The sequence below is a fragment of the Podospora pseudocomata genome, chromosome 7 (assembly GCF_035222375.1).
Source record: "Podospora pseudocomata strain CBS 415.72m chromosome 7, whole genome shotgun sequence".
NCBI lineage: Eukaryota > Fungi > Ascomycota > Sordariomycetes > Sordariales > Podosporaceae > Podospora > Podospora pseudocomata.
In genome coordinates, this window is record NC_085891.1 from 132258 (window position 1) to 143975 (window position 11718).

Below are 11718 nucleotides of genomic sequence, written 5' to 3' on the forward strand. Positions count from 1 at the left end.
TTGGACAAAATTGTGACATGATTGGAACACCACACCCATGCCTATAGCCCGAGCTTGCCCATAATCTCACGTGTCATTCCTTGAAGGTGGGCTTGCGCAATAAAGCCTGCAAAACCTTCGAAGGGCTCAAGGGGTGGTAACCATTTGATCGACGAACAGACCACATCTTGATTTCAGCGCCTGCATACGCCAAGTCAACCATCTCGCGGTACAGGAACGAACGTCCCCTCTTCACCTAGCCGCACCGTCAATCCCCCCTCAGCTTGGAGCTTGAGCCTCTCTTCCACACACACCCGTTACAGGTTCCTCTAGGTGGCGATGATCTCGCTGAGGGAAAAGTGGTGATACCCAATTTGACGTGCGGTTCGTGTTCGTAGGGCCGAACTATGACACATTATTGTTTCTGCGGCACGCTCCATGGCGTCTCTTTGACCTTCATTTTGGGGAGAGCTGCTGCAGCTCACCACACCCAGTACAGAGCAGATCGTCAAAGAGCTTTTCCTGGTGATGGAGACCAAGCGAGATGGTGGTCTAGACCGAACGCCATCCCCTCAAGTTTCCCAGACATCAAACACCCCACAACTGGCTAATATCCGGTTCCCTCTCGCCATCTGATGGACCCTTTGAGCTCTTAGACTCTCGTTGCATTTTGGAGGCCACCCCAGTCCATCACTGACATTCCCGCCGTGGGACACTATCAGATGTTGACCATCTTCCACAATGACAGACGCAACATCAGCCAGTCCGCCACCACCACCGCTCTCGTCCAACGCCCACGAAGACAAATCCTCCACAGTGATTGGGCTATCATCTTCTGTCTGGTATGGTCAACTGTAATGGTAGGCATGCGCCTGTGGACGCGGGGCAAGATGATCAAGCAGCTTGGGATAGATGACTACGCCTGCATCCTAGGCTTGGTGAGTACAATGCCCCTTTGCCAAAATCAACCAGTCTTCAAGAATCTAACATGACCACCTCGCCCAGCTCACGACATGTGGCTCAGCCATCGCCATCGGCCACATGACAACCTTGGGTCTGGGAAGGCACATCTAGGTCATGAAACAAAGCGATATTCCCCTGTACCTTCGAGACTTTTACGTTTCCATCGTCAGGTACTGCTGCGCCCTCCTCTTCCTCAAGCTCACGTTTCTCTTCCAATACTACCGCGTTCTGGCCGTCCAGCATATGCGCATCGTTTATCTCGTCGCCATTTTCATCGTCGGGGGCTGGGCCCTCTCCCAAGTCCTGGTGGGCATCTTCATCTGCACTCCCATCCGCGCGTTTTGGCTCGGGGTGCCCGATATCGAAGGTGCCACGTGTATTCCAAACATACCTCAATGGTACATCAATGCCGCGGGCAATATCGTGACGGATGTGGCTGTCTTTGCGCTGCCTTTGCCGGCTTTGTGGAAGTTGAAGCTGGCCAAAGGTCAGAAGTATGTGTTGATCGGCATTTTCAGCTTGGGCTTCTTGTGAGTCTCTCTTCCGCACCCCCTTTTTAACCCTCTTCTTTGTGAACCCTGCTCACAAGTCGACCATCTGCGGCAGCACCGTCATCATCTCCATGATCCGGATCAAGTGTCTTCAACTGTACGGAAACTTCCCCTGGGAAAACGTCACGTCCTCCCTCTGGTCCGTTGGCGAGCTGACCTCGGCTATCACTTGCGCCTGCCTGCCTACCCTCCGCCCCTTCTTGGCGACCTACTTCCCCAGATTGGCATCGGCCATTGGTGGTAGCAGGGCTCATCCCACGGGCGCTATGAGTGCCGGCGTTGCTGTTGATGGAACCGGCCGCATCCGAACAGTGGATCCCGAAACGGGCGTTTACTACGTCGGCAGAGGACAGCACTCGCGCGCCCGCAGTGGCGCGAAAAAAGGTGCGGCGGTAACGGTCGAGTACTCTGACGGGACCGGTAGTGAGGTTTAGCTGTCGCTACAGCAGACGAAGGTCAACCCATTGGAGGCTCATGTGACCCACAAATCGGAAAGTCTAGATGGGGTCAGTATTGTCAGTAGGGACATTCGATCATCTGATGGGGATCAATGTGGATTTAAGGGTACATACCTCCATCGCTGTACCATATATGACAGTGCACATCGCACACGGACGAGACGAGTCATTTGTATTATACCCCTTCCTCACGAATACAATATTCTTCGAAGCTCAAACTGTTCTGCCGGACGCCGAACCCAGGTTGTGAAACATGCTGCGACTGGTCAAGATCAATTCAAGTGCGACGCGCAATGAACCCAGGAAATAACGCCCTACACGATACACACACATTCATCTTTCATTTAAAACCCCCAGCAGACATTATCATACAGATCGTAGCCTCGTCCCAAGTGCGCATACAAAAACTGCTAGAAGTAAAACTGCTGCTGTGGTTGGCCCGGTGGTGGGTGCGCAAGAAAGTCAAAATTCATCGAGTCTACCGGAGTGCCGAACGGATCAGGAGTGTCTGAAATCAACCTTGAATTAGAACTGGGTTCCCCTGTTACGTGCAACATCGTACATGACATACCCCAGAAAATGTGATCGTACAGGTCCATGGGTGACATGTAAGTGGCAGGGTCAAAATTGGAAACATCGCTCAATTGTTGCTGATTTTGCTGTGGTGGGGGGAACACAAAGGGCATGTTGCTGATCGTTCTGTCAGTAGCTATCGATGGGAACATATGCGTCATGGTATAGAGAGATACATGCCTGTGTTGCATGTCACCCAATTGTCCTCCGTTCTGCTGCATCTCTGCCATGGCCAAGGCTGCATTTTGATGTGGATCCAAACTAGTGGGCATCCGGGAAATGGAGTCCTGTGGCAGCGGAAGACCATGAATAGGATATCCTGATTGAGTCCCTGGCTGCAGTGGTGTTCGGGTGCCAGAGCCCGCGCCAGAGTTCACACCGCTCTCCTTCATGGGGCCGGGGCCGATTACGGACCCATGATCGTAGATATTCTTGAGTGCCATCAGAGCACGGGACAGGGGACCCGAAAGTTCAATATCGTGGTCAGACCGATGGATGTGCGGTTGGGGGGACGTTTGCTCCTTGGCTGCTGTTGCCGAAAGCGCCGATATCAGGTCCCCTTGCAGTTGGCGGACTTCAGGATCCCCTTTGGAGTCACCCAGAATTCCCAGAAGCACAGCCGAGGAAAGCCCATGGTAGGTGAAGGCCCATGAACGAGTGGGAATGACTGAAAGCTGGTGCATGGCGAGAAACATGCGCACTGTCTCGGTCAGATTCAGCTTGCATCTGTCGGCAAGGAACTTCTTTTGTGGCGCGTCGAGACGGGTACTCTCGGAACGCATCAAAGCTGGCCGACAGCAAACTGACAGAATGAACGAAGTGTGTAACCGAATGGCAAAATGTTGTAGGCGGTCCAATGCTGACTTGCAAGCATCCTTGTTCCGCAGCTGATTCAGGCATTTATCCCGGATATGTTCGACAGCCTTGCAGTTATCCAAGATCTGACTGTACGTAGCGTTGGAGGCAGCGTCAGGGTTGAGCCGCTGAGATATGATCTTGCAGAGATGGTACATGGCCTCGAGGTATGCCCAGCCCTCTGTCTCGGCAGTTTGGGACATGGGAATAGGGCAACATGGTATGTTGGTGATGGGGGAGCTAAAAGAGTTCTAGTAAGGGACGCAAGGAAGAAGGAGGGTGCAAATCGTAGAATGGGACTTACCGATCAAAGGAAAGTGATGTTAGGGTGTCATGCCATAGGCAAGTCCACCTGGAAGGCGTCAGGACAAATTATACATGTTGCGTGGGTGAGTAGTCGGGCGTGGTACATACCAAAGTTTTCGGCGTGACACCTCTCTCTTCTCCGCTTCTGGGCTCGGCCGACCATCTAGTTGTTGTGGCCGATGAAGGCCAAGAGACTGGGCTAGGCGGCAAGTGAGGCCCATCAATGCCCACGATGCCTCGGCCTTCATGTCGTTAAGCAACACAAAGCTCGTCATGAGCAAGGCCTGGATGGAGTCCAGATTTGGTCTGGAACAATGTCAGCAAACCGCTGGTATCCTGAGCAGCCAGGCGCATTATTACCTCAAAAGGAAGTTTCCAAGACGAAGAAAGTGAAAAGATATCTGGATGTATTTTTGGGAGTCCCGGGTTCGCACATGATAAGGTGAATCGTGATACTGTGAGCCAACAGCAAGAACGGCAAACAAGATGGCTAGCCATGACGCAGAGACAGGTTTCGTGGCTTTGGTGGACGCCCTGGCATTTTTGGCTCTGTCCTCCAGGTACACCATGAGTCGAGATTCGAGATCGTCAATGTCAATGACAAACCCCCAGAATGGCTGGGGAATCTCCTTGTAGGTTCGGAATAGCCTGCAGACATGTGAGCGGGGTGTGCGTGGGAGGACGCAACTGGAACAGGAGACAGTGACATACTTCATGACTTCCCGGTCAGAGGGAAGTTCGGCCGAAATGTCAGAGGTCAGCCGGTCGAGATGACGGGAAGACATGAGCGGGAAGGGTGCCGAGTTGTCGAGGCCGAGGAGGGACCGCATGTCTTGGCGTATCTCGTTGACGTCCTGGGGTTCGTTTGCTGCTGTCCGTTCTCTGAGCAAAGCTGGTATGCTGTTTTGGCCAACATAACGCGTGGTCTCGGCCGTGTCTGGTTCGTAAGTGCTGATGGCTTCACGAGGGTCGTTACTCTGGCTTCGGGTGTCTGCATCATCTGGAGACCGTGGGCGTTTCTTTCCCGGAGTGAGGGACTCGGTGCCAAACGAGCCACTCTTGCTTGTGGCTGACCGGTTGGGCTTGTAAGAGCAGAGCGACGGATGTTCTCTCTTGACGCAGTTCTCACAGGGGCTCTTGTTGTCACACTTGACTTTCCTCTGTCTGCATGGCCAGCATGCAGTGCCTAGGAATCCCGTCAGCACACTGGCAGGAGGTGGAATATTGCAATGTCTTGGGCAAGACAAAGTGGGAGGATTGGATGAGATGAGATGAGATGAGATGGGCAGGGGCGCTTGACACAAGTAAACAAACAGGCTGGAAAGGGGGACAATGGCGTTGGAGACGAGTCGTCACCCAAACGCCACTGCAGAGTACGTACCGTATCTCACTTTGCGGTGGGAGTGAATGATACGGTTGGCCTCCTCGGGTGTGAGATCCTCGAGGTTGGGCCCCGGGCTGTCCTGTGTCTCCGACATTGGGGATTACAGCAAACGGGGGGGCGGCCGTTCAGGCGTTCGTTCCGGGTTGGAGGTACGATTGCTATCTCGAGGTGGCCGAATGAAGACCGAATGACGAAGGTGGGCCTCCAAACTTCAGCGGTGCTCCAGCGAGTGGCCCGCGCAAGCAACAGGGCTGGGTTCGCAGCTGGTTCAGGGTGGAGCAGCGGCGGCGGGCGACCAGGGCTTGGAGCAATCAATGAAGTGGTTTTCCCAGGGCCGTCACGCTGTTCCTTGGATGATGGCGGCCGTTGATGGTGTTGAATTCCGATGCAAAGCCGAGATGTCGTTGTCTGCTGTCGAAAAAGAAGCCGAGCAGCGACCAGCATTCAATTTTGAGGTGGGGTTCTCGGGATTAGCGGGTGGACGGATCACCATTGCAGCTTTTCCCCACCGGCCTGGTTGCTGACTGAGCGCCCCTTCTCCAGTCTCGACCCCACAATGGCATCTCTACCTTACCTTATACATAAAGGATCCCATCAATCCATCTGTGTATCGAGAGGGACACTCACCTATCGAATGGACCATCCATCCGAGGGTCCCGTCCACGGTTCCTTTCGTCGACAACCTACCTGTCACCTGAAATCTGTCCCTGCATCTTCGCCCATCGTGGGAGTGGGACCCACACCTACCCGCGTGGCCTGTGCTTTCACACATGTGCCAAGGCTTCGACGACAGGAGAGCTTTCTTCTGAAGGTAGGGAGGGTACTGGAAGAGATCAGATGCTCAAAGTAAACATTCAAGTACTTGATAATGATCTTCTGAAGAGTGAAAAGAGCAACATTTGACCGCTTGTAAAGTTGCTACTTCGTACTGCAAAAAACGAAATAGCCATCACAAGCAGATGCTCCCAAAGCCTTGGGGAGGAGGACAAGGCTCTCTCTAGTCGCTCACCGGGACTCCAAACAGGCGCGATTGCGCCAAAATAAATTCAATCTCACTTCGACGTGCTCTTCCCTATGGTATCTCCTCCTCTCGTCTTTTCACACCACCTTCCATAGCAGACGCCGCACCATCATCCCATCTGCCTTCTTGTATCACACCCGACATCCTTTGCGCCTGCCAAGTCTTCTTTTACCCCAGAGTGTGGAGCCTCTCCCCTGCGACGACCAGTCAGATTCACCATTTGCAAGCTGAAGCTGGAGCATCCAAATTAGCTCCCGCCTGCCACTTTCCCCAGATCTTCAACACTAGATGCCCTCACTGTCCAACACAACAACACGACATCGACGGCCACAGAACTCTCCCTCCGACCTCACCTCTGCCAGGCTTTGCCCTTCTATAGCCCCAATGAAGCACCGGCCCACATTGCACAACAATGCCAATGCCAGTCCCAATGCCAAACAACAGGCCATTGATTCCTGCTACGCCTAGCAAGAATGACAAGGTCAATGAAACAGTCATGGGCCTCAATTTTATGTATGGCCTCAGCATACAGGTCCCCGATGTCTCTCCCACCAGAGCCGCCGGCCACGAAACGGAAGAAGCTGCACGCCATCGTCGTATCATCTCGGCCATCCGCTTTCTCTGCTACAAAGACAACGAAGCTTTGGAGCATATATTCCATGATTTTTTTTATCAGGCAAAGTCCGCCAGCCAGCAATGGGTCCACAAGCCACGGGCAGATTCAGCAACCCTGCCCTCGTCTCAAGATTTACCCCCAAAAGCCGTCCACCCCTGGGAACGAGCCCAACTCGAGCAAATTCTGTGCAATCTTCTTGCGGAACGTCAAAGCACTTTGCTGAGGGCACAGACCTTGACTCCCACGGCATCCAGATCCTTCGCTCGATCCCGTAGCGATGCTGCTGCTACCGCAGGAATATACCAGGCCGTTCACGATGTGAGACCAAGGTCACCCTCTTCTGCTGGCTCTGCGAAGCGCCGTTCGGATGACGAAGATTATCCAGTTCGAAGCAGCAAGAAGCCACGGGATCAAGCTTTTGCTCCTCCATCACTGGGTCGTTCATCATCCACTCCTGTCTCGGCTGTCCCCTTCTCCAAACTCTTGGATACCGTACCGACTCGTCAGCGTTTGAATGGGGCAGTAGTGCTCGAGACAAGCCGAAGGAACAACCACGCCAAATCGACAAACTGGTCACAGCAACCGTCTTTTGAGATTGACCAAAGTTCGAGTTACTGGAAGACGGATCAAAACAGCCTTTCAAGCCATACAACGGCGGTGAACGAATCCCAACCGCTCAGGACCAGCCACTACACAGCCATTAAGAAGGAGGATGTTGGTGTAGCGGAGGTGGTAACGATGACAGTCCCATTCCGGCTTTCACAAAACAGTGTTTCTCGGCTATCTCAACCTTCAGTCATCTCAAAATTCAACTGCACTCAGCAACGGGCCGGTGTTCATGACGAGCTTTGCGAAGGGCAGAATCGAGCCGCATATCACTTTCTTCAACAGGACACAACCAAGCGGCTCTTGTTTCCCCCAAGCAATGGAGCCCCAATATCAAATAAGCCCCAAGTTGCGCCAGCAGAGGTCGTAGATTTGACCAACGATTTCGATACCGACTTTTCAGAAGACGTTAGGGATGCGGTGGAGGCCGAGTACGAAATCGAGCACCTTGGAACACGGCTGCAGCCGACGCCCACCCACACGCCTCACAAGCTACCGGTCTTGCCACCGCCTTACCGTCAGCGTACACAACACCATGCACAACATCACCACCACCAGCCACAACAACAGCAGCAACAACAGGTCCAACAGATCGAGCAACTCCCGCCACGTAAGCAAGCCACACAGCCCCCCAGGGCACCAAAAGCAGCACTGGCAAGTTTGGCCACGATTCGGACGCGACTGGAGCACACCTGGCGTATGTTTTCTTTCCCCATAGAACGAGCATAGAAACTGACATCTTGACAGCAAGATTTCCGACCTGGTTAGCGGATGCCCCTCTGGCAGTGGCATGGGAAGTGACGAGGATCCTTCACCATTGCAACGTGGACCCAGAACACGAATCCCTCGTTTATCTACCCGAGTGGGCAACATCGGATATCACCGACATTCGAAGCAGCTTGTACCGACTCGACATCTTTCGAGGCAAGACCTTTCCAGAACGCCCGCCTTCGGATGTTTTTGCTGCCGCGTTGAACAATTTCGAGCTCAACGGAAGTATTGTTCTTATGTCCATCAGTCTGGACTTCAATCCAGACAAGGATAAGCAAGCGCCCCTATTTTTTGTTGATATGAAACCCCTGCGACTTGACCAAGGGTGTAGGCTAACGCGTCGGTTTGGCGCTGACCGGTTCCTCGAGGTTCTTCTGTCGTCACCTACTGCTAGCTCGGCTCCTGATCTGATCAAGAATGCCGAGCCACACGGTGCTGAAGAGGTCATTAAATGGCTTACTAGCAGTGCTCATAGCCTGGTTGGACGGCACTGGAGAGCTTTCTTCGCCAAGGATGCCGGGTTCCGCAGGCCCATCAAAGAATACAGCCTGGCGCCTGAAGAGAAGACCAAAATTGTTTCCAAAGAGCGGCTGCACTTTTTTGCTGAGACAGGAACCAACTTCCAACGGGCCAAGGCATTGACGGTGCCCCCCCTCAATGAGCCCATGGGTCGCCACACTGATTGTACAGTGAGCCAGATGCTGAACTGGCTACTCAACCTGGACGAGCCCAAGAATCAGTCACAGCCGCATCTCAAGCTTTTCTCTCGCATCCAGCTGGGATTAAGCAAAACCTTCCCAACCGTCATTTTCAGCGCTTCCCAGATTTTTGTTCAGCCGCAAGACATGCTGTCACCGATTGGCAAGGTCATGAACGACGGCGTCGGACGCATGTCACGAACGGTGGCTCGAAAAATCAGAGACATCATGGGTCTCACAGAGATCCCCTCGGCAGTTCAGGGCCGCATCGGTTCCGCCAAAGGAATGTGGATTATGGATGTACTTGATACAGGCGACGAAGAATGGATCGAGACATGGCTGTCGCAACGGAAGTGGGAATGTGACCCTCAGACGGTCGACATCCACCAACGAACTCTCGAAATACGGGCGTACGCAACTGAACTCAAATCGGCTGGTTTGAATCTGCAGTTCCTCCCCGTCTTGGAGGATAGAGCCAAAGACAAGGCTCAGATGAAGCGTGCCATAGGCGCACGTCTCACCAATGATCTCAAAAAGGAGTTTGACGACCAAAAGGCTGCTTTCAAGCATCCTCTCCTGCTACGTCAGTGGTTGCATGAGAACTGGAGTGGACGGGCAGACAGAGTAAAGAACGGTGGGTTTCTCGCCTCTACAGTGCTTGTCGCAGGTAGCTAACATGGAAATAGGAGAGGTGGCCTTTCTGGGAGGCCTGCCCGAGAAAAAGGAAGAAGTTCTGAATCTGTTGCTCAGCAGTGGATTTGATCCCAAGCACCAAAAGTACATTCAAGACATTGCGTGGGAACTCCAGAAGCAAAAGTGCGATATCTTGAGCACAAAGCTCAACATCAAGGTGGGCCGATCGGCCTACATCTACATGGTCGTTGACTTTTGGGGAGTCCTGGAGGAGGGGGAAGTCCATGTCGGTTTCTCTTCCAAGTTCAGGGACGACGCCGATGACACCTCCTATACCCTTCTCTCCGATTGTGATGTTCTTGTCGCCCGGTCTCCTGCCCACTTTGCCAGTGACGTGCAAAGGGTGCGAGCTGTCTTCAAACCACAGTTGCACGCCTTGAAGGACGTCATTGTCTTCTCGTCAAAAGGGAACGTTCCACTCGCCGAAAAGCTTTCTGGTGGAGACTACGACGGTGACATGGCTTGGGTTTGTTGGGATCCTCTGATCGTGGAAAACTTCGTCAACGCAGTGGTGCCAGAAGAGCCGGATCTGTCGGCATATTTGGGAAAAGACAAGACCACCTTTTCCGATCTCATGTTGGCGACGGGTGAACAGAGCCCAGATGCTGCCGTGTACGACATGATTGAGAAAAGCTTTCAGTTTTCGATGCAGCCCAACTTTCTGGGCATGTGCACAAACTACAAAGAGAAGCTTTGCTATCACAACAACAGCGTTGGAGATGAGACTGCCATCTGGCTCGGCGCCCTCGTGGGGAAATTGGTCGACCAAAGCAAACAGGGTATTCTTTTCGACAAAGGCAGCTGGGAGCGTCTGCGAAAGGAGAAGTTTGGCCCACACAACATGCAGCCTCCAGACCCGGCATACAAAGGCGACCACTGGAGCGGACGGGACGAACCACGGCACATCATCGACTACCTCAAGTTTTTCATCGCCAAACCGGCCATTAGTCGTGAAATGGACGCCCTGAGCAAGTTGATCAACTCCCGTGGCACCGACACCCTTGCCAATAGCAACTCAGCGGCACATTATTGGGATCCAGATCTTGTTAGCTACTTCAAAAGCTTTGAAGAGGCAGGCCAGGGTTCCAAGACAATCCGCGGCATACTCCAGTGGCTGAAGAACGATATTTCGCAATTGGAGAAGGACTGGAAGACAAGCATGGCCAAAGGCAAGGGCCGTAACTCCAAGTTCTCGTACCCAGAAACCGTCACTCAAATCTTTGGAGGGTGGAACGTCATCCAACCGCGAACATCCGAGTCGATGCCCCTCAAACTAGACCCTAAGACGGCCTTGCTTTTTGGTGGTAACGGCCCCTATGACCCATGGACTGTGCTCAAGGCCAGTGCGACTTTTAAGCAGTGCTACAAAATGGCGCCCAAATTTGCCTGGGCAATGGCTGGTAGACAACTGGCGTATATCAAGGCACTGAACTTGGGATCATCTCAAATTCCCCTCGTCCTCACGCCGCTCATGTATGCGGGACTCAATGCAGATGGTAAATTTGTCAAGCAGTTTGTGGCTCGACTCGAGCATGACGGGACTCAGTATGGCGAGATGGAAGATAGGGATTCGGACTGGGATGAAGACTAGAAGAGCGCGGGACATAGAGCTGGTTGAACGGGCATCTCTTTTCATATTCCACCTGCGGTGTGCTTTTCATTCGGTGCGTTTGCATATTTGCTTGTTCTCGTGGTTGGTTTGTTGTCTAGATACCTCTTGGGTTTGTTGGTTTAATGATGACATTTCTTAGACACCTCCCCGTGGTCTTTAGGCTAACTCGTTTGTTTGAATTGATGAGAGCCTGGTTCGAGCCAGTCTTCTTGGTGTCGCCCCCCAAAACGGAAGGCCAAAATCTCCGGCTATAATGTTGCGAAGCTGGGAGCATCGATAGGTTGCAACTTGCCACTCCGGTATCCCGGCAGAAGGCGTCAATACACCCTTCCCCACTCGGTACGTCTGGGCCTTAAATTGGGGAAAGACGAGGCGACAAACGGCAGATCAAGCACAGTTTCCATGTAAGGTAGGTGTCCAACATGATAAGTGCCATGCCTGCGTGCGCAATGCCGCGCTGGTTTCCCAGAAGCTACCTGAGCCAGGACAAGCAAAAAGCAGGCCTACGGCGAGACGAGAGGGTTTACGCAATGCTTGAGCCACCTGCATCACCTTGGGACTTACCAAGTGGCACATCAGCCACAGAAAAATTGCGATGCCGAATTACTGTACATTCCAATCAGGTACCGACC

General features: G+C 53.0%; 5 protein-coding genes across 5 annotated transcripts; 2 read left to right on the forward strand and 3 right to left on the reverse strand.

Annotated features, from left to right (window-relative positions):
- Positions 1-1056: 1056 nt before the first annotated feature.
- Positions 1057-1927, forward strand: QC762_0103630 (uncharacterized protein; the record flags this gene model as incomplete). The annotated part of the gene is made up of 2 exons (XM_062884226.1): positions 1057-1472; positions 1549-1927. 2 exons carry the CDS (start codon positions 1057-1059, stop codon positions 1925-1927), a joined length of 795 nt encoding a protein of 264 aa, XP_062738791.1.
- Positions 1585-2098, reverse strand: QC762_0103640 (uncharacterized protein; the record flags this gene model as incomplete). The annotated part of the gene is given in 3 exon segments (XM_062884227.1): positions 1585-1701; positions 1706-1927; positions 2066-2098. Coding segments are annotated over 3 exon segments (372 nt in total).
- A 263-nt stretch (positions 2099-2361) lies between these two features.
- On the reverse strand, positions 2362-3582 carry QC762_0103650 (uncharacterized protein; the record flags this gene model as incomplete). Its single annotated transcript, XM_062884228.1, has 2 exons — positions 2362-2459; positions 2721-3582. 2 exons carry the CDS (start codon positions 3580-3582, stop codon positions 2362-2364), a joined length of 960 nt encoding a protein of 319 aa, XP_062738793.1.
- A 159-nt stretch (positions 3583-3741) lies between these two features.
- On the reverse strand, positions 3742-5714 carry QC762_0103660 (uncharacterized protein; the record flags this gene model as incomplete). The annotated part of the gene is made up of 4 exons (XM_062884229.1): positions 5067-5714; positions 4397-4871; positions 4169-4333; positions 3742-3991 (listed from the first exon to the last, which is right to left on the reverse strand). Exons 1-4 carry the CDS (start codon positions 5161-5163, stop codon positions 3742-3744), a joined length of 987 nt encoding a protein of 328 aa, XP_062738794.1. The 5' UTR covers positions 5164-5714.
- Positions 5676-11065, forward strand: QC762_704790 (uncharacterized protein; the record flags this gene model as incomplete). Its single annotated transcript, XM_062893335.1, has 3 exons — positions 5676-8009; positions 8060-9415; positions 9468-11065. Exons 1-3 carry the CDS (start codon positions 6503-6505, stop codon positions 11063-11065), a joined length of 4461 nt encoding a protein of 1486 aa, XP_062738795.1. The 5' UTR covers positions 5676-6502.
- Between the last annotated feature and the right edge of the window lie 653 nt (positions 11066-11718).